General features: G+C 38.1%; 1 protein-coding gene across 1 annotated transcript in view; it reads left to right on the top strand.

Annotated features, from left to right (window-relative positions):
* LOC138437732 (solute carrier organic anion transporter family member 1B3-like) overlaps positions 1-14543 on the top strand; it is an 85275-nt gene extending 70732 nt beyond the window's left edge. The window contains exons 12-16 of the mRNA XM_069585565.1: positions 1975-2140; positions 4579-4763; positions 7614-7678; positions 12037-12154; positions 13193-14543. Of these exons, the coding sequence (XP_069441666.1) occupies positions 1975-2140; positions 4579-4763; positions 7614-7678; positions 12037-12154; positions 13193-13388 (730 nt within the window). The 3' untranslated portion in view covers positions 13389-14543. The remainder of the gene's footprint in view (positions 1-1974; positions 2141-4578; positions 4764-7613; positions 7679-12036; positions 12155-13192) is intronic.
* The last annotated feature ends 7352 nt before the right edge of the window (positions 14544-21895 follow it).

Here is a 21895-nt window from a genome sequence, read left to right as displayed (position 1 = left end):
CCACGGGGTCGCAAAGAGTGGGACACGACTGAGCAACTTCACCTCACCTTAACCCTCTTGTATCCTCTTCCTTTTCTAGTTGAGACCTGGAGAAACTTTGACTTGTTTGAAAACAATCAGTGACTCCAGATGATGCTACTTCACATATCACAAGTATATAGGTTTTAACCTAAAGTCAATTCCCTGAAAACAGTACAATAACAGTGCTGTCTAGTCAAAGAAGGCATCCAGACTTCTATGTGACTTTTAATTCAGTAAAATTACACCAAGTGCCTCCTTAAAGATCAAGATTTACAGGATATATCAGTGCCCTCATGAAACTCATCCTCTAGTGATGAGTATTAACAGAATGTATATATGCAGCATTTATGAAATGTTAGTCATTGGGGTAAATTTTTAAAGTATGACTTAGCGCAGAGGTTCTCAGAATGTGGTCTGAGAACCTATAGACTTTATCAGAGGGCCAACAAATTCTAAACTATTTTTATACTAATACAAGATAGTGTTTTCCTTTTTCATTTTTCTCATGAGTATCTAGCGATATTTTCTTTTCTTTAATCTTATATTGGAGTACGCTTGATCAACAATGTTGTGTTAGTTTCAGGTGTACAGCAAAGTGATTCAGCTAGGCCTATACATGTATTTATTCTTTTCAAAATTCTTCTCCCATTTAGGATATTACAGAGTGCTGAACAGAGTTTCCAGTGAATGTATAGTGATATTTTCTAAGGCTACAAGATATGCAACAATAATATCAGTCTGATGGCTAAGGATGTATGCACTCGTGCATTCTCGTGTATTAATTTTTTACTGCTATTAATCTCTAGTAGTGTATATATATGTGATATATATATATATATCACTAAATAGAACCCACTTGAAGAAAAAACCTTTAGGATCCTCAATACTTTTCAAGAGTGAAAACACTGCTGAGAACAGAAAGTTTGAGAACAGCTAAACTAATACTTTTCCAAAACAAATTTCAATAACAATTTATGACTTACAAATGACAAAACTGATTTTAGAAAGTGAAGTCACATTGTTATGAGGTGGCAGACCTAATGGGAATGCAGGACTGTCTAATTGAAATGTCTGGACTGGGTTATTAATCATTATGCTAAATTACTCCCCATCTGTTATATGTCTCCAAGCAGGATTAGACATTAGATGCTTTTAGTAAAATTATTGATTACAGAATTTCTGAGTCTACCTTTTTCTTCCTTTGTGAAAATTATTTTCTCATTCGAAGATAATTTACCAAAATTTTTACCAAAAACAAGATTTTTTAAAAAAATCTGTAGTCAGAAAATTAACTGTGCAAATAGTTTGTTTTATAAATATAGCCATGATTATATTTCATAAACACAACTATGTTTTACAGTAAATTATTATAAAATTTGTTGTAGTTTCTTATGAAGCTTTTCTAGTCTCTCTCAATTGATTATATTGCTCTTGATTTTAAAAAATTGATCCTTAAGTATTCTCCTTTGTCCATGTTGAATTATTTTCTTCTGCAGTTAAAGTATAGATTTTAAAATTCAAAGTAGTTGAGTAACATCACAGATTCATGGGACTTTACAGTGAGCTGCAAAGAACCTTAGCCTAATGCCATGACACTACTAAACAGAATCATTTTCAGAAAAACAAAGTGATTTTTTAAAGTAAATTTTTAATAGCCTTGTAAAGACCTACCCTCTTTGGTCTCTTTTTTATGTTTTATTTTTTCTGCATAATAAATAGTGTCTGGGTAGCAATAAAAGGTGAGAAAGTTAATAAGCACCAAAAATAAACTTTGTCATTTTGGAAAAGCAAAAGCAAAATTTCTCTAATTTAAAGACAACACTTTCCATTACTCCTCCTCTCCTCTTCCTCTCTCCTTTGCCTTTCCTTCTCTTTTTCTCCTCCTCATCTTTCTTTCCTCTTTCCCCTTCTTTCTCTCTTCTCCCTCTAATAATGTCTACCATATATTTCCAGAAATAATCCAGTGGCATCGCATGTAAATGTACCACTTTCTTATTGCAACTCAGACTGCAATTGTGACCCAACTCAATGGGAACCACTCTGTGGGAGCAATGGAATAACTTACATATCACCTTGTTTAGCAGGGTGCACATCTTCAACTGGGAGCAAAAAGTCTATTGTGAGTATTAGTTTTTACTTTCTTCTCCTTAATCAAAGCTGCAGATTTGATGGAACTTACTCAACTTTGATAATGACGTGCCAGATGTTTTTACAACTAAGGTCCCCAGTAAAGAGATAGAAAAAGATTCCCCTTATTGCTTGTCATTGTGGTGGCTGTAATATGTAAACAAAGCCTCACATAAAATCCTGCCTGAGACACAACAGGTTTTTCTTGGCTTGAATTCTCAGGAGAATACTCCCACTTTTTCTTCTTATGTTTATAAGACTATGGCCTTTTGAAATTTAAGAACACTTAGATCTTTAAGAAGCACTTCATTTGACCAAACGATATGATTTCCATTAGGTTGGAGGTACTCGACCCTTCAGATGCTAAGCGGAAGTCTTGAGCCAATCCCTTGTCAAGCTAGATGAACAGCCATTTATGTGCTGTCTTGCATATAGATTATAGACAGCTTATCTCTAAGCTCAATATCCTTTGACTTCCCAAGAAATTGAAGTGTGGTGAGGTGGTGTTGTCCCTCTACTAGTTTCCCTGGGCAGAGAAAGCAATGGCACCCCACTCCAGTACTCTTGCCTGGAAAATCCCATGGATGGAGGAGCCTGGTAGGCTGCAGTCCATGGGGTCGCTAAGAGTTGGACACAACTGAGCGACTTCACTTTCACTTTTCACTTTCATGCATTGGAGAAGGAAATGGCAACCCACTCCAGTGTTCTTGCTTGGAGAAACCCACGGATGGGGGAGCCTGGTGGGCTGCCGTCTGTGGGGTTGGACAGAGTCAGACACAACTGAAGTGACTTAGCAGCAGCAGCAACTCTCTTGACTGTCCAATTTTTGACTTCTAATTTTGATTTTTTTTTTCAAAACTGGCACTTCTCCTATTCAAGGTAACAATATTCTGCTTACCTATTGCTAACATCTCCCATAGGAATGCCACTGCCTTCTTCACTAAAAATATCCCCTTCCATGCAAATTATGAGTTCTTCCCAATCCTCTAAGTAACTTCCAACAGCTGGGCCTCATCCATGGTGTTATCCATTCCACTTCCAATCCACTGAATATCTCATTTCCTGGGCCTTTTTCCTATCACCAGTGTTTGCAATATCATCCAATGTGATCATTGCTCTCTATCACATCCTTTTGTCTTTGCTTTTCAAACTTTTCCCATCATTTTTCTTGCTCATAGTCATGCTAATTGCATAAATGAATGGCACCAAGGACTTTGAAGAACCTAGGTTCCTTGAAGCTGAAACATAAATTTGCACAGAAATTCCCCAAAGACTGTACATTAAAAAAAAAAAAAACCACATCTCATATTTATGGCTATAGTGCCTTTCACTAAGAGTGCCCCCTTTTAATATATACCATGTCCATGCGTGAAGGGCTGGAAGTGACATGATGTTAGAATCCTAAAGAGAGCTCTGTCTTCTATGAAAACATCTTAAAACTAGCAATGATTTTACCATTTGGGGACCACTGGGGAGGGTCTTTTGCCAAATTCTTAGTAATACTTCATCCCTTCTTAATCATTCAAAACAATGTTCTTTGTACCTAAGTTTGGTTTTATTGACCAATGGGCTTGCTATATAAAGAGCTTCTCCATACTATACTTAGTAAAAAGGTAAAACTCGGTCATCAAATAAGTATGGATTCAAATTCTTCCTCAGTTCCTCCCTCAGTATTTTGTCTTTGGCATTAACGGGTTCAAACTTCCCTTAAACGCTGGTTTAGCTTAGACTCAGACAAGAATTTATTAAAGCCATCTAGCCACATAAATTGCCTGCTAAAGTAAGTCTCTAAAATCATTTGTTCGTAAATTTTCTCCTGCTGAGCCCTAACTTTTAGGGTATTTTGCTGTGCTGAACCTCTTGGGTAATGGCATTATTTATCCTATAATCTGTCACTATGCAATCAGTGTCTTTGCTGGCCAAAGCATAATTCTAGCGTCTCTGCCTGGTTCCTTTTGCCTTGACCTCTGCTACGTTCTGGTGGGTGGACTTAGTCCTGGGTTTGGCTCCTCCCAAACTACCATATTTTCTGGATTCCCTAACAGTCCCTACCCAGGGATCGTCCCACATCATAGAAATTGCTAAAGAGAGTAAGTGTGCTATAGAAAATAAAAGTGAGTATTAGAGAAATATTCTAAACTTTCATATTAATAAGAAAATTATTTACAGAGTTCTAGACATTACTTTTTTATACTTTTTCCTAATTTTTAATTTAAGGATGATTGAAAATTAATAAAATATTTTTTATCTATAAAGGAATTCAGAAAACTATTATGCCTTTCAATACTTAACATTGTTAGAATGTTTTCTTTAAAACTGTAAATATTTTAGCTTAAATGAGTGAGATGTCTTTAAATATAAAGGAATATATTTATAGCCCAGTCATATTTTGCAAATATATTCTGTAATATTTCAAAAACTATTTTTTAGGTGTTTCATAACTGTAGTTGTGTGGAAGAGAATGGTTTCCAGAGCAAAAATAACTCGATGAAGTTGGGTGAATGCCCGAAAAGTGATGACTGTAGAAGAAAATTTTATATTTACATAGTAGTGCAAATACTTACCCTTTTTTCTGCTGCATTAGGAAGCACCTCAAATATCATGCTGATTTTTAAGTGAGTATGACTTCTTAAAGGGGGTTTGGCTTCCCTGGTGGCTCAGAGGGTAAAACTTCTGCCTGCAATGCAGGAGACCCGGGTTCGATCCCTGGGTCGGGAAGATCCCCTGGAGAAGGAAATGGCAACCCACTCCAGTGTTCTTGCCTGGAGAATCCCTTGGACAGAAGAGCCTGGTGGGCTACAGTCCACGGGGTAACAAAGAGTTGGAGATGACTGAGCAACTTCACTTATGTATATTAGCCAATAAACATACCTAATAATGTAAATATTTTTCCATAATATATTTGGAAATCAAATTCAGATTTTGTTACACTTAAATTTTCTGAGTGTATTTTCTTAGAATTACTGAGCTACTTCACTGCCATGGTTATTAATAATTTTGCCTTGGATTCTTCCACTACAAAATCTACAAAATTTGATCTCCACTATAAAATTTCTTCTCTTAATAAGAATTTTAAGACAGAGACTGATTGACAACTGCCTCAATGTGGAAGAATCCTGTTGTGATTCTAAAAGAACTTCTAATTTTAAGATGCTTATCAGAGTGAATCACCTATTTATTTCATTTTTTAAAATGTGGGAACCAGGCAGACAAACTAATATAAACAGTCTATGAGATTCCAGTTTTTAATCCCAGCCAAAAGAATGGCTTTTGACCTAGTCTCTCAAATACCCTCATAGAGAAAAAAAAACATATATGAGCAGAATTTATTCCTTTCTTCATTGATCAGGCAAATATTTAAACCACTTTGATGAGGAATAATCCATGGTGAATAAAATACATAAAGTACCTGTTCCCATACAGATTGATGTAGGACGCACACTGCAGTGAACAATATTTTACATGACAATGATGTGTTTATGCATGAGAACATGGGTGTAAGTGTGAGCATGGGGGTCTGTGAGTGTGTGTGCATGAGAATGTAGGAATGTCTGTGATCATTATTGTGTGTGTGTGTGTCACTGTAACACGTAAATCTATCATTCCACAGAGCTGGCTAAGATTTCATGCCCCCTTGCAGGAAGATACTATCTCAATCTCCAAGTCCCCTCAATTCTCCTGCCCACTATCCCATTCCTTGGGTAAAAATACAAGTTGATAACAAATATCTGTTTTGCCTCGATTGCATCTGGCATGCATGCCAAAAGCACCCTTTAAGAAACTAACAGCAATGAAAAGTAAACACTTCAGGCACTTGTTACAGAGAGTTCAACCAAGAGCAAACTGCATTCTCTCTCTTTCCAAAAGCCCTTTTTAAAAATTCTGGTATTCAAGAGAGACAGCTAAATGCACTAGTTAACTGTCACTGCTGGTTCCCTCATGCCTGTGTCCTCAGGGAAGAAACCACCTCCTTGAATAACATTAGATCCTCTATGTGCTAGCATGGCTTCACTGCCCTCAAGTATATTGTTGTGGGTCCTCAGTTCAGCTAATTGGAAGTGTCCTGGTCTTTTGAAAAAGCAGACAAAACCCCCTTTCAATTCATTTTCTCTTTTAATAAATAACTCTGCTGTGTTTAATTTTTATTATGCTGTGCTTAATTTAATTTTTATATTGTTTATTTTTATAAGCTTTCTTGGATATTTTTGAGAATCTCACTCAACAGTAGCACTCCTAAAAGACTTAACAGACAATTTTGTGTAAAGAAAATGGAAGATTGGAGGGCTAGCTCACTATATTGGATCCTCATAACATACAAGATAAGTCTACTGAAAAAATAAGGAAACTAGGGCTAAGAGAGGCTAAATGACTTACCAAAGGCATCTAGTTGGACTTCACTGGTGGCTCAGTGGTAAAGAACCTACCTGCCAATGCAGGAGATATGGGTTCAGTCCCTGGGTCCGGAAAATCCCCTGGTGAAGGAAATGGTAACCCACTCCAGTATTCTTGCCTGGGAAATCTCAAGTCAGAGAAGTCTGGTGGGCTACAGTCAAGGGAGTTGCAAAGTGTCAGACATGACTTACTGACTAAACAATAACAAAGTTATCTATTTACTATGAAACATGATTTATCTCTTTATTATCAAGAACGAAGACTAGCATAGAATCTCATAGGAGGCACTTGACAAAGGTTTGTTGAATGACGAAGCTTATCTCTGAATGAATACAGTCATTCAAACCAAGAAAAAAAATAAGCCTTTGTATCAGTTAAATCAATATTTTGGTAAAAACAGATTTTTTGAGCCTTAATTGCTCACCATATCAGAGATGGTCATGTCATTAGTTAACTGAACATAGAAAAATGGAATTGTGGAAAGAACTTTCTAAATGCTAGACTGAGTTCATTTTTAAGAGAGGATAAACATGTACTTACTATCTTTAAAATGACATTTAAATACACTAGACACTAGAATATAGATAACTTTTTTGATCTTCCTGGTTATATTTTGTTGTCTATGAAACATATTAGTTAACTTTTCTGTTAACAGCAATGATATAAAGAAGGTACAAAAAAGAATTCTACTCAGTCTAAAAACCTGCATGAACATATTTGCTTTCTCATATGGCCTATGTCAACTAAATAGATTACATGAAATTATTGTCTTCATAGATATCATAATTCTATTTCAACTACTCTCTCAGAATTTCCTAAAGATAAAACATGAAAATGTTTGTAAAACTGTCTTGAACTTGTAACACACTGAATAAGTAAAGTAATAATAACTATTAATATCATTCAGATATTTGCCTTCTAAGATAACTGAAAATATAACTTTAAATAATGTCAATGCTTCGCTTCAAGGTTTTTATTCAATCATAAAGAAAAACACTGAAAAATGCTTTAATATTAACTCAGTTTGGTATTTTAGGGATGTTTAACGTTTCTTTGCCTTTATCTTATTTCAGAAATGTCGAACCTGAACTGAAATCACTTGCCATGGGTTTCCATTCACTAACTATTCGAACACTAGGTATGATAAATATGTAGATGATAAATTCCAGATACAATTTTTCATGTCAAAGACTAAAATGTAATTGATTTCTAATTGTAAGAAAGTTTTTTTAAGGTATAAGTAAAAATTATTTGTATCTTTGTGGTAAATGAAAAATAATGAGATGAAGGAGAACTAAATGACCTAAAAGAAAATCTGATTGTCAATTTTGTGTAAAATCAATCTGTAAGAATAAGGCATCATTGCACTTGAATTATATCCTTTCTAAAACAAGAATCAGTGGTCTCCAAAGATTTTTAACTTAAGATGTAGGGATATTTCTTCCCATATGCAGAGTGGAGGGCTGTCCCTATACACTGAGGGGTTTAATGCTCAAAACAGCTCCAAAGGCCCACAGATCATGCCAAACAACAAATGCAGAACTTCACAGTCCCATTGACTAGTTCTGTAAAGCAGAAGCAGCTAACCTTTATTAGAAATTTAAAATGCAAAAGGGAATGGATGTTAATTGAACTCAGGTTTGGCTGCTGCCTGCTCAAAAGTCAATACTCCAGTCAAAACTCCAGAGACAAGTGTTGATAGAAAGGAAAGTTGCTTTAATCAAAAAAACCCAGCAATCTGGGGAGAAGGCAGACTCATGTCCCAAAACCAACTCCAAGATTTTGCTTTTCCTTTTGGGAGCAGGTATGATATCTGTAAAACAATTCCAGGGTGTACATCAGACACTGAAAGATTCTGTGACTTTATTAAATCGGGGAAATAAATTGTTGGCATATATTTTTCTTAAAGAGATGGGAATACCAGACCACCTTACCTGCCTCTTGAGAAACCTGTATGCAGGTCAGGAAGCAACAGTTAGAATTGGACATGGAACAACAGACTGGTTCCAAATAGGGAATGAACTATATCAAGGCTGTATATTGTCACCCTGCTTATTTAACTTATATGTAGAGTACATCATGAGAAACACTGGGCTGGATGAAACAGAAGCTGGAATCAAGACTGCAGGGGGAAATATCAATAACCTCCGATATGTAGATGACACCACCCTTATGGCAGGAAGCGAAGAAGAACTAAAGAAGCTCTTGATGAAAATCAAAGAGGAGAGTGAAAAAGTTGGCTTAAAACTCAACATTCAGAAAACTAAGATCATGGGATCTGGTCCCATCACTTCATGGGAAATAGATGGGGAAATAGTGGAAACAGTGACAGACTTTATTTTCTTGGGCTCCAAAATTACTGCAGATGGTGACTGCAGCCATGAAATTAAAAGACACTTGCTCCTTGGAGGAAAAGTTATGACCAACCTAGACAGCATGTTTAAAAGCAGAGATATTACTTCGCCAACAAATTTCCATTTAGTCAAGGCCATGGTTTTTCCAGTAGTCATGTATGGATGTGAGAGTTGGACTATAAAGAAAGCTGAGTGCTGAAGAATTGATGCTTTTGAACTGTGGTGTTGGAGAAGCCTCTTGAGAGTCCCTTGGACTGCAAGGAGATCCAACCAGTCCATCCTAAAGGAAATCAGTCCTGAATATTCATTGGAAGGACTAATGATGAAGCTGAAATTCCAATACTTTGGCCACCTGATGTGAAGAATTGGCTCATTGGAAAAGACCCTGATGCTGGGAAAGATTGAAGGCAGGAGGAGAAGGGGATGACAGATGATGAGATGATTGGATGGCATCACTGACTCAATGGACATTAGTTTGAGTAAACTCTGGGAGCTGGCGATGAACAGGCAGGCCTGGCATGCTGCAGTCCATAGGATCACAAAGAATCGGACATGACTGAGCGACTGAACTGAATTGATTTTTCATTTTACAAAGGGTGGTTTTGTTTGTTTGTTTGTTTTTAATTTTTATTTTTACTTTATTAAAGGGTGGCTTTGAATTGTGAAAACCTGAGAATTCCTAATCCTGGTTTCTCGGTACCAATTTTCATCAGGTATATTTGTCTCGGACACCAGTTTCTTGACATTCTGAGGCTTCTCATTTTAAGTCTCAAATTGCGACTGACTATAAGTAAATGTGCTTCCCTTGTGGCTCAGTTGATAAAGAATCTGCCTGCAATGCGGGAGACCTGGGTTTGATCCTGGATTGGGAAGATCCCCTGGAGAAGGGAGAGGCTCCCCACTCCAGTATTCTGGCCTGGAGAATTCCATGGACTCTATAGTCCATGAGGTTGCAGAGAGTCAGACACGACTGAGTGACATTCATTTCACTTCACTTCATAAGTAAATGGAATTTCCAAAAGTGTAAACTATGAATCACTATCATTTTTATGTAATAATATAGAAGTTGAAAATCAGCATATCTCTAAAATTTTGGTCACATTACCAATGCTTAGAACTAGGGGTCAGTCTCAGAGTTTATTAAAATAGCAGTAAGCGTAGATGGACTTCACAAGTGGCTCAGTGGTAAAGATCTGCCTGCCAAGATGGGAGACATGGGTTCAGTCCCTTGGTTGGAAAGATCCCCTGGAGAAGGAAATGGCAACCCACTCCAGTATTCTTGCCTGGGAAATCCCTGGACAGAGGAGCCTGGCAGAGTACAGTCCATGGGGTTGCAAAAGAGTCAGACATGTTTAGTGACTAAACAATAACAACAAGAGCAGATGGGCACTTTGTTATAAGACAACAAAAGTGTTCCTGAAAAGCCTTGAAAACTGCAAGACCATACACTACAGGTAAAAACTAGGTTAGGTGACAGACCACTGAAGACTTTGACATCATTATGATCAGAACATTAACAGAAACAACATTCAGCACCAGAGTCTATAATTTGGACAGCCCAGGCTGCTTCAAGAGGTATTAAAAATGAACACAATTAATAGAGGGAAAAATGCATGATTGTGAGCTCTAATGACTCCAAGATGATGGGAGTGGAGCCCTAAGGCAAGAACTAAGCACAACCAGGAGCCTTGTTGTTGTTTACTATTTAATTGCTAAGTCATATCCAACTCTTTTTGTGACCCCATTGGACTGTAGCCTGGCAGGCTCCTCTGTCCATGGGATTTCCCAAGCAAGAATACTAGGGTGGGTTGCCATGTCCTTCTCCAGGGGATCTTCTAGACCCAGGGATTGAAACTGCATCTCCTGCATTGGCAGGTGCATTCTTTACCATTGACCCACTGGTAAAACCTGGCATTCACCTTAACTTTTGCTTAAAAATTGAGTTGAAAAATCTGTCTTTGCATTTGAGCAGAGTTTTTTACTTTCCTTGTGAAGTTATATCTCTACTCTTTCTATTTCAGCTGTCCTTGCCTAAGAAAAAAATTACATATGACCAACATAACTTCTGTGTTTTACTGACAGTTTTCTGCTTTTTGCCAACCAGGCTTAAGTTAATTGGTATTAGAAGAAGAACAGTGTAAAGACATGTAATCTCGTTTTTTCCCTATGTGTGTTGGCATGGTAAAGGTAGATAAAAGATGCCTTTGCTATTGTATGTGATTTGAGCTTTGGAGATTCCTAATAATTTTGAATCTTTTTTAAAAAATAACTGTGCTTTTTTGTAAGTTTTTATTGAATTTATTACAATATCTCTCTTACTTTATGTTTTAATTTTTGACCACAACGCATGTGAAATCTTAGCTCCCTGATTAGGGATCAAACCCTCACACCTTGCATTGGAAGGCAAAGTCCTAACCACTGGAGCACCAGGAAAGTCCCCGTAATCTTGATTCTTAAGTAGAGTTAGACCAAATCAATGGATGAGTTCAGTTCAGTTCAGTTCAGTCACTCAGTCGTGTCCGACTCTTTGCAAACCCATGAATCGCAGCTCACCAGGCCTTCCTGTCCATCACCAACTCCCGCAGTTCACTCAGACTCACGTCCATTGAGTCAGTGATGCCATCCAGACATCTCATCCTCTGTCATCCCCTTCTCCTCCTGCCCCCAATCCCTCCCAGCATCAGAGTCTTTTCCAATGAGTCAACTCTTCACATGAGGTGGCCAAAGTACTGGAGTTTCAGCCTCAGCATCATTCCTTCCAAAGAAATCCCAGGGCTGATCTCCTTCAGAATGGACTGGTTGGATCTCCTTGCAGTCCAAGGGACTCAGTGTTTTCCAACACCACAGTTCAAAAACATCAGTTCTTCAGTGCTCAGCCTTCTTCACAGTCCAACTCTCACATCCATACATGACCACAGGAAAAACCATAGCCTTGACGAGACGGACCTTAGTCGGCAAAGTAATGTCTCTGTTTTTGAATATACTATCTAGGTTGGTCATAACTTTTCTTCCAAGGAGTAAGCGTCTTTTGAATCCTCCAAAATTTTCAACTTCTACATAATTCAAAATGTATCAATGTGGAATGTCACTGTTTCCTTTGAAACATTCTCCTCCATTGACATCTTCTCATCTGATGTTACAGGAGGAATTCCAGCTCCTATATATTTCGGAGCTCTGATTGATAGAGCTTGCATGAAGTGGTCCATCAACAACTATGGGAAGCAAGGGTCTTGCAGGATATATAATTCCTTGTTATATGGGTAAGTTGTTGTAAATATGCTTCATTATTTTTTTTCCTTTGACTCTGTTAATTCCTAAAGAATATCATTTTCAGTGTAGTAACAGTATTAATAACTATAGCCACCATGTAATAAACTTTATAAATAGCTCAAAGTTATAGAATTGATTCCATTCACTTTCAGTTAAACCTAATAACTGTTCAAAGTATCTTTTGCATAAAGTTTGTCAACATTTAGTTAACAAATTTATGAGACAAGAGCTTCCTAACCTACCAGGTCAGTGGTCATCAATTTTTCTTGCTCATTATAATCACCTGAGGAGCTTTTAAAAGTACTAATTTCTTTCTTTTTTCTTTTTTTTTTTCTGGCTGTACCACACAGCTTGCTAGGGTCTTAGCTCCCCAAACAGGGATTGAACCCACACCCTCAGCAGTGAAAGTACAGAATCCCAACCACTGGACCACCAGGGTATCCCCTCAAAATGCTAATGTATGTGTCCTATCTTCAGCAATTTTGATTTAATTGGTCTGGGGGGTATGGCCTGAGGAATCATAGTTTTAAAATCTCCTCAGGTGATTCTAATGGTCAACCAGTTGAAAATCACAGCAATAGATCATGTATGCTAGGTAATTTGATGTGGTTGTTGTAAAGAATGTTCAGTAGACTACAAGGATCTTGTGGACCATAAGCCCATAAGGTACACATAGGCTCCTGGTTCAATCTAAATGGATTCAATTTGATTATCTCACAGTCACTTCATTTCCTTTAAAATCTGTTCTCATTACACATGAGCTAAGCAGTCTTTGAGAAAGTTAAACATTCCAACACCTTTACTTTATGGATAGCACTTGGGCAGATCTTGAACCAACCTTGGTTTCTGTGGTTAACATCCTTTAAAAATAATCACAGGCTTCTTCTGCTCCTATCAAAAGAATCACTGGAATCGCTACTTCAGTATTTCTACCTAAGATTTCAAGCGTCATTTTTTAAGGTCTTCTGCATACTGATAGCAACAATGTGAAGTGTTTTATACATGGATTCTTTTTTCTCTTTTTGCAGACATACTTTCTTTGGCTTGACTACAGGCTTAAAATTCCCAGCCCTTGTTTTGTTTGTTGTACTGATTTTTGCTATGAAGAAAAAATACCAAGGGAAAGATATTAAGGCATCAGAAAATGAAACAAAAGCCGTGAATGAAGCAAACTCAGGACCATTAATTAATGATGTCAAAGTGGACCATGAAACACATATTTAGGGGAGAAAAAATTCTTTTACTGCTGCTGTGTTTTCAACTAACATTGTATTAATTGAGTAGGATGTTATTTTTGAGTAGTTCCTGGTCTTTTCCCTGACAATTTCCACATTCTGTAATAATGATGGAGCTAAAACCAAAGGGGAAAAAATGAGAGTACTCGTTGTTAACATATGATTATGCATTTGTGGTTAAGATTAGAATGCATGATCCATACAAATTTAAAGTGAAAGTTATAATTAATATGTAACAGAAAAAAAATATTTGTTCAGATGATTGTAGTACAATAAAACCAATGACTAGAAAATAGGTATAGGTGAAAAAGAAAGAGAGAAATTAATAGTCTAAATATGGAGAAAAGCCTGATACCTTACAAATAAACCAGTTCGGACCATCTTATTCAAACCTAAAGTCTATTATAATGGAGGGCTTATGCTATTATGACATCTGTCATTTGTGAATTAAGTCATATACTTCTCAGACCTTATTATTTTATTATTTGAAATTGTGTTTGACTATCACACAACCCCTGATGCATATTCTTCCAACCTCTTATTAAAATACTACTGACGCTAATCAAAAATTTGCAAGTTGCAGTTGTCAGCATATTACAGGCTGTATTAAGTTTTCTTCAGGTCCATGGAAGTAGATTAAGAGACACTGACATTAACTTGAGAAAGCAAAGCCCACTTAAAGGTGTGTCTTCACTTTGTTTGTGTGCTCTCTATAAGAAATGGAGTCTGCACTGAATCCTTTACCAACTGTCCCAAAATTGCCTGGCTTTTTGTGTTTGTGTTTAGCGCATAAAGAGACATCTTTCACACCTCCACAGGTTGGACAAGAAGCGGAGTGAATGAGAACAAATATCTGAACACTGCATTTGCTAGTGATGACAGCTTTTTATAACGAAAGCTAAAAACTGTAGTTTTTATTCTCAGGCTAAAATGAAAAAAAGAGGTCATTAAAATCACCTGTGAAACATGTTTTTAGCTTGGGGCTGGTGCACGGGGATGACCCAGAGAGATGTTATGGGGAGGGAAGTGGGAGGGGGGTTCATGTTTGGGAACGCATGTACACCCGTGGTGGATTCATGTCAATGTATGGCAAAACCAATACAGTATTGTAAAGTAAAATAAAGAAATCACAATCATACACCCACCCAAGATTCTGATTCTAAACATTGTGGTACAAGCCTGGACCTCCCCTTTTGAAAAGTCCACATAGGGCTCCCCTCGTGGCTCAGTGGTAAAGAATCCGCCTGCTAATGCAGGAGACACAGGTTCTACCCCTGATCCAGGAAGATTTAATATGCAGTGGAGCAACGAAGCGCCTATGCCACAACTAACTGGGCCTGTGCTCTAGAGCCCAGGAGCTGCAACTACTGAGCCCACGTGCCACAACTACTGAAGCCTGTGCACCCTGAACCCACGCTCCATAACAAGAGAAGCCATGGCAACGAGAAGCCTGCACACCGCACCCAGAGAATAGCCCCCACTCTCCATAACCAGAGAAAAGCCTGTGCAGCAACGAAGACTAAGCACAACCAAAAATAAATAAACAAATTATTTTTAAAAATTTACATAGAACTCTTGATAAAGAGACACAAAAAAAACAAACCAAATGATAGGAGACGATATCCCTGAGTATACCAAAGACACACGAAGTGAATGCTTGCTAGAATCTGAGGATTACATTGGAAGTTATAGATATTAACCTGTTGTCAAACTGTAGACCTAAGAAAGATTCATTAATCAAAAAAGCAGAAATTTGGAAAAATCACCCACAGGCAAGGTTACTATATGACAGGTCTAATGGGACCTTGTCTCATTAAAAAATAAAGAGAGAAAATTACAGAGCTGCTTTTTAAAACATTGCATGAAAATAAAGGCAGTATCTTGAATATTTACTTCTTCAACAATTATTGAATGTCAAGAAACTGATAGCTAAAATGAGATATAACTGTAAAATAAACAAAGAAGGACACTACCTCACGGAGGTTACACTTTAAAGGGGAAGAAGAACATTAACAAGATTAAATTATAAAATTTTATAAAATTATAAAATTAAAAGATAATTTTATATTTATATGTGACATGTACAGTGAAGGAAAGGAACATTAACAGATATACAACAGATTATTTGGTCTACTTCAGGATCCAAGAATCCAGAATAAATATTAACCTTTAATTCAATTTCATTTATTAAACATAAATACAGATTCTAGGGGGAAAAGTCAATGGAGATAAGAATATAAGAAAAGTCTTCGAGGAAGCAAAATAATGTAAGACTGTAGTTAAACTATACATTGGATAAAATTGAAAGAAGTCAATGCCCCCAAACCTAAATCCATGATGAAGAAGATACATTTGGAAAAAAATAAATAATGCCACTTGCAGCAATATGGATGGACCTAGAGATTCACACTGAGTGAAGTAAAGCAGACAGAGAAAGACAAATATCATATGATACCACTTATATGTGGAATCTTTAAAAAAAAAAAGTACAAATGAACCTTTTTATAAGACAGAAATAGAGTCATAGACTTAGAAACAACTTATGGTTACCAAGGGGTAAAGGGGAATGGGAGGGTGAGGGATGGCCTGGAAGACTGGGATTGACCAATACACACCTACTTTAGATAACTAATAAGAACCTATTGTATAGTACAGGGAACTCTTCTCAATATTTGTAATGACCTATAAATGACAACCCACTCCAGTACTCTCACCTGGAAAATCCCATGGACGGAGGAGCATAGTAGACTACAGTCCACGGGGTCGCAAAGAGTCAGAAATGACTGAGCAACTTCACTTCATGTGGAAATAGAATCTAAAGAAGAGTAGATATTTTAAAAATCAGTGAAAATGTAGAATAAAAAGATAAAGAAGCAATTTGTGAAATAAAGGTAAGTTATTTAGAGGACAAACAAAGCACCAACCTAAGGAATCTATTTTTGAGGAAGAAATGGAGTTGGGAAAGAAATATTAATCAGAAATTTAGTGGTAGAATGACTTCCTGCTCTGAAGAAAGACTTGAGTATCCAGACTGAGGTCTTGTTTACACTGTGTCTTCACACTCTCTTTCACCTTAATGAAATGGGGTCTTTGATTATGATGTTTTTTCTTGAAATGCTCTTTTTACCATGTAACTGCTTCTCAGCCTTCAAATCTAAGTTCAGGCACTATTCCTTCAATGTCTCTGACTTCCTCATTTGTAAAAAAAAAAAAAATACCTTCCAATATATTTGTAGCAGTATCGCATTTATCAAAATAGTAATTTTATACTCATTATGGTTATTTGATAACTGTCTGTGTACCCCACTAGTCACAAGCTCTAGGAGGGTAGAAACTGAACTCATTTTACCTACTTATTTTATTCCTTCTATCTAGTTGAAAGTGAAAGTTGCTCAGTTCAGTTCAGATCAGTTCAGTCGCTCAGTCGTGTCCCACTCTTTGTGACCCCATGAATCGCGGCACGCCAGGCCTCCCTGTCCATCACCAAATCCTGGAGTTCACTCAAACTCACATCCATCGAATCGGTGATGCCTTCCAGCCATCTCATCCTCTGTCGTCCCCTTTTCCTCCTGCCCCCAATCCCTCCCAGCATCAGAGTCTTTTCCAAATGAGTCAACTCTTCACATGAGGTGGCCAAAGTACTGGAGTTTCAGCTTTAGTATCAGTCCTTCCAAAGAACACCCAGGGCTGATCTCCTTCAGAATGGACTGATTGGATCTCCTTGCAGTCCAAGGGACTCTCAAGAGTCTTCTCCAACACCACAGTTCAAAAGAATCAATTCTTTGGCACTCAGCTTTCTTCAGTCCAACTCTCACATCTACACATGACCACAGGAAAAACTATACCCTTGACTAGACAGACATTTTGTTGGCAAAGTAATGTCTCTCTACTCAGTCATGTCCAATTCTTTGTGACCCCACATAGGGGTGGGTTGCCATTTCCTTCTGCAAGGGATCTTCACCACCCAGGGATCGAACCCAGGTCTTCTGTATTGCAGACAGACTCTTTATCATCTGAGCCACTAGGGAAGCCCCCAATATCTAGCTGGTGTCTGACAAATAGGTGCTTTATCAATTATTCTTGAAAGAATGAATGAGTGAATGAACTCCAAAAGTGCCAGTCACATGAAATATGAATGTTATAAATAAGAACTAAAAACAACATGCAAAAATATCTGCATTAAGTCATTGGATAAGTAATGATGGTTTCTGATATTTTGAAGATTTTCTTTAATATTTTTAAATGAAAAGATAAAATTCTAAATGTCAAAAAAGTATTTTTTTGACTGCCATCTGATGCTAAGCACAAGAGATTTAAAACATTTATGAAACAGAATCTTGGCCCTTTGGAAGCCCACAGATGAGGTGGAGAATAGGCGCACAAATGTATTATAATATATTCTCTTGTGGTCAAGTGGTTAAGACTTCAACTTCCAAACTAGAGGGTAGGAGGTGTGAGTTCAATCCCTGATTGGGGAGCTAAGATCCCACATGACTTCTGGCTAAAAAAAAAAAAAAAAACACAAAGCAGAAGCAGTATTCTAGCAAATGTATTAAAGACTTAAAAATACAAATGTATGATAATATACAATGTAATAAATATTAGAATAAAATGTTCATGTATCTCATTCATAGGGACCATGCTAGTCTTGTCTCAATTTCAATATTCATCTTTGTGGAGACTGTACCCCCTGAAAAAAGTATTGAGAATTAATCACAACAAATTTGGCAGTGATCATTGTCACTTTCCTCTTGTGCATCTTCGCTAAGGTGCACTTGTGCACTGTTCTAAGTCGCTTCAGTCGTGCCTGACTCTTTGCAACCCTATGGAATGAAGACCACCAGGCTCCCCTGTCTATGGGATTCTCTAGGCAAGAATACTGGAGTGGATTGCCATACCCTCCTCCAGGGGATCTTCCCGACCCAAGGGTCGAACCCATGTCTCTTCATTGGCAGGCAGGTTCCTTACCATTAGCACCACCTGGGAAACCCTAAATAGGCTTGCTCACCACATGGAAACCAAGAACCAACCTGATGAGACGATTAGATAAACAGTGTGGTTTCAGCAACACCAACTCTAAACCTGTAGTCTATAAGACTACAAGCTTTTGTAAAGGGAATGTCCTCAGAAGTAGATGAAAAATGGTGTCAACTACACATTGGCACTTGCCATCTGTCTCTAAAGGATTAAATCGTACGCTGCTGCAGCTGCTTTCAATACCCTCTAAGAGGAGTTCATGGTGGAGAGCAGAAATGAGGCACTCTGTGCTCTGGGAAAAATGGCATAATAGAGCTTCAGAGAGTCAGATATTTTCAGGAGCCAATTTTATGAACCCAGTTCTTGTACCTGTACCTCTTCTTATCTAGAAAAGTTCTAAACTCCTTCATGGTGATGCCTACTCCTCATGACTAACAGAAATCTTCTGCAAAAATTATGAGCTTGATTGCATGTATTCCCCCTTCACCAAAACCACATACATATTGGCCTTGCCCTCTGCCTCCTAGAAGTAGTTTCTCAGAGCTATCCGAAATCTGTCTCCTGGGTGATAGTCCTCATTTTACCCCAAAGAAAACTTAACTTACAGCTCTCACATTGTGCATTTTTAAGTCAACAATAAAATTTTAAAATTATCACTAAAAAAAAAAACCCCAGATACACCTCTGAGTCTCAACCAATCTCCACTGTTAAACTTGAGGCTGTTTCAACTTGTATCCTTAGACCATTATCCCTTTGAATTAAGACTTCATCTCTAGTTCAGTTGGAAGAGATCGTATATTTATCCAGAGTGAGATTCCAATCACAGTGGGCATGAAATTCAAATCATTTTTAAGCAATATATTTTTGAAAGGAGTGGGAGTAGATAACACGAAGATATTCAGAAAGCAAGAGCAAAAGTAACAGAAAAGTGAGATCATAAGCACTAAACAACTTTTGTCTATTCACCGTTATGTTTAAGACTGATCCTCCCATAATGATTCTATACATTTAAACCCTCTGTAAAAATGTCCTTTTGAGTCACATTCACTTTTTTTAAGTTATTTTTTTAATAATTCTATTTATTTGACTAACCTGTTTTATATCCGGGTTTGGGGTTGATGATTGTCTTGTCTATTCTGTGTTTTTTTTATTACCTTTTTGTGTCTTCTAATTCTTTGTTGAAGGCTATAAATGTAGTAGCCGACAGTTGACATGGAGGTAAGTATTTTTCAAACTTGGAGATGAGCACATCTTTCCTTCTACTAGACCTTTAGTGTGGGCTCTGTATCAAGAGTGAGGCTGGGTTTGAGGTGTGTTGTTGCACTGCTTACCCTCAGAAACTTCCCAGGTGACTCAGTGGTAAAGAATCCACCTGCCAATGCAGGAGACACAGGTTTGATCCCTGGATCGGGAAGATTGCCCTGGAGTAGAAAAGGGCAACCCACTCCAGTATTCTTGCCTGGAAAACTTCATAGACAGAGGAGCCTGGCAGGCTAGAGTGCATGGAGTCGCAAAAGAGTCGGACTCCACAGAGTGAGTGAGCACGCGTGCACACAGGCGTGGTTACCCTCAGTGCACCAAGAGCTGCAAATTCCTCTGGGAAAACTTTATTTAGGCTCTATTACCTTTGTGGATTTGCCATGCTACCCATGAAAAATCTGTCTCTTGCCACTCACCCAAATATATCCCACTCTTCTTTGTACTGGATCCTTGTTACTATGGGTGTGATCTCGGGTGGCCTCAGTCTGCAGTAGCTTGAAGCAAGGTTTTGGTTCCCAGCCCGAGACTGAGGTCAGGCCAAGTCAGTGAGAGCACTGAATCCCAACCACTAGAACATCAGGGACCAGTGACCAGAGAGAAGGCTCTGGCCCATCAGCTGCATAGAAATGAATTTCCGCATAGAGATGGAAAGAAGTAAAACAAGTAAAGTGTTTGTTTATTAGGAGGAAAAAGAGGCCATGCGGATAGCAGGCACATAGGCAGGCTCAGAGAGAGTCAAGCCCTCATGGTAGATTGAGTCCCTTTTATGGGGCATTTCTTCTGGTTTTTTCTTCAGCAAATCATCTTGCTTTGCTTGGTTCTGAATCTGTATTTGGTTGATCTCAGGGTCCATAGAGTCAAAGCTATGGCTTTTCCAGTAGTCATGTATGAAAGTGAGAGTTGGACTATAAAGAAAGCTGAGCACCAAAGAAATGATGTTTTGAACTGTGGTGCTGGAGAAGACTTTTGAGAGTCCCTTGGACACCAAGGAGATCAAACTCGTCAATCCTAAAGGAAGTCAACAACAATAGGATCCTCCCATGTGTGCATACGCATCTCTTAGCCAAGATGAATTCTAGCGGAGAGGCCTATGAGTAGGCTGATATCACTATGAGGTGATGCCCCCTCTCCTTTGACTTCCAAGGAGCCTTTCTGTATGTTTGTAGTCAGGAAGGTCTCCTTGACTTTGAGAATGAGGAATATGAGGTCTTTGATCTCTTATCTGACCAGAACTCAGCTCCTCTCTCACTCCTGCTATTTTGGAGTAACTATCCACAGGGCACCAATTCCACCTTCTTAGCCTGGAGCTTATCTCTTGTCTCATGTGGATATGGCTATGGAGACAGGAAGGCTTGGTGAACCAGGATCTTGGGGGTGACCTGTCCTTCCCTGGATAGTGGAACTTCTCTTCCTGCTGCCCTTCCCAGCCACAGGAGTTTTCAACAGCACCACAAGCTACAGTTTTTGTTGCCCGTCCTCATGGAAGAGAAAAGTTTCTCTTCCTTAGAAGTTGTTGTGTTCAGTTGCTCAGTTGTGTCTGACTCTTTGTGATCCCATGGACTGCAGCACACCAGACTTCTTTGTTCTTCACCATCTCCCAGAGTTTGAGCAAATTCATGTCCATTGAGTCAGTGATGCCATCCAACCATCTTATCCTCTATCATCCCCTTCTCCCCCTGCCTGCAATCTTTCCCAGGATCAGGGTCTTTTCCAATGACTCAGCTCTTCACATCAGGTGGCCAAAATACTGAAGCTTCAGCATCAGTTCTTCCAATGAATATTCAGGGTTGATTTACTTTAGCATTGATTGGTTTGATCTCCTTGCTGCCCAAGGGACTCAGCAGGAAACCTTTATTAAAATTAAATTTCCCATTTAACTCTAATGGTTGCATTGGGATTTTTTTTTAAAAAGTCATGATCCTCTTAAAGTATAGCACATGGAATTTGTTATGACTTTTTTTGATTCCTATTCTAAATAAATATTCACTTTTAACTTTATTTTGTATTCATAATCTTGAATTTAGTAAAAATATTTATTTATTTATTTGGCTGCACCAGGTCTTAACTGCAGAATCTAGTTTCCTGACCAGGGATAAATCCTGAGCCCCTTGCATTGATAGCATGGAGTCTTAGCCAATGGGTCACAGGGAAGTCCCCATTTTGAATATTTTTATAGGCCTTTCTCTCAAATTTGGTAAGCTTAAAAATCCATAAAACTCAGCCCTGCCTCTGCTAGTGGCCAGGCTCTTCCTGTCTCCC

This window comes from Ovis canadensis, chromosome 3 (assembly GCF_042477335.2).
Source record: "Ovis canadensis isolate MfBH-ARS-UI-01 breed Bighorn chromosome 3, ARS-UI_OviCan_v2, whole genome shotgun sequence".
Classification (NCBI taxonomy): Eukaryota; Metazoa; Chordata; class Mammalia; order Artiodactyla; family Bovidae; genus Ovis; species Ovis canadensis.
This window is presented reverse-complemented; position numbering and strand designations above follow the sequence as displayed.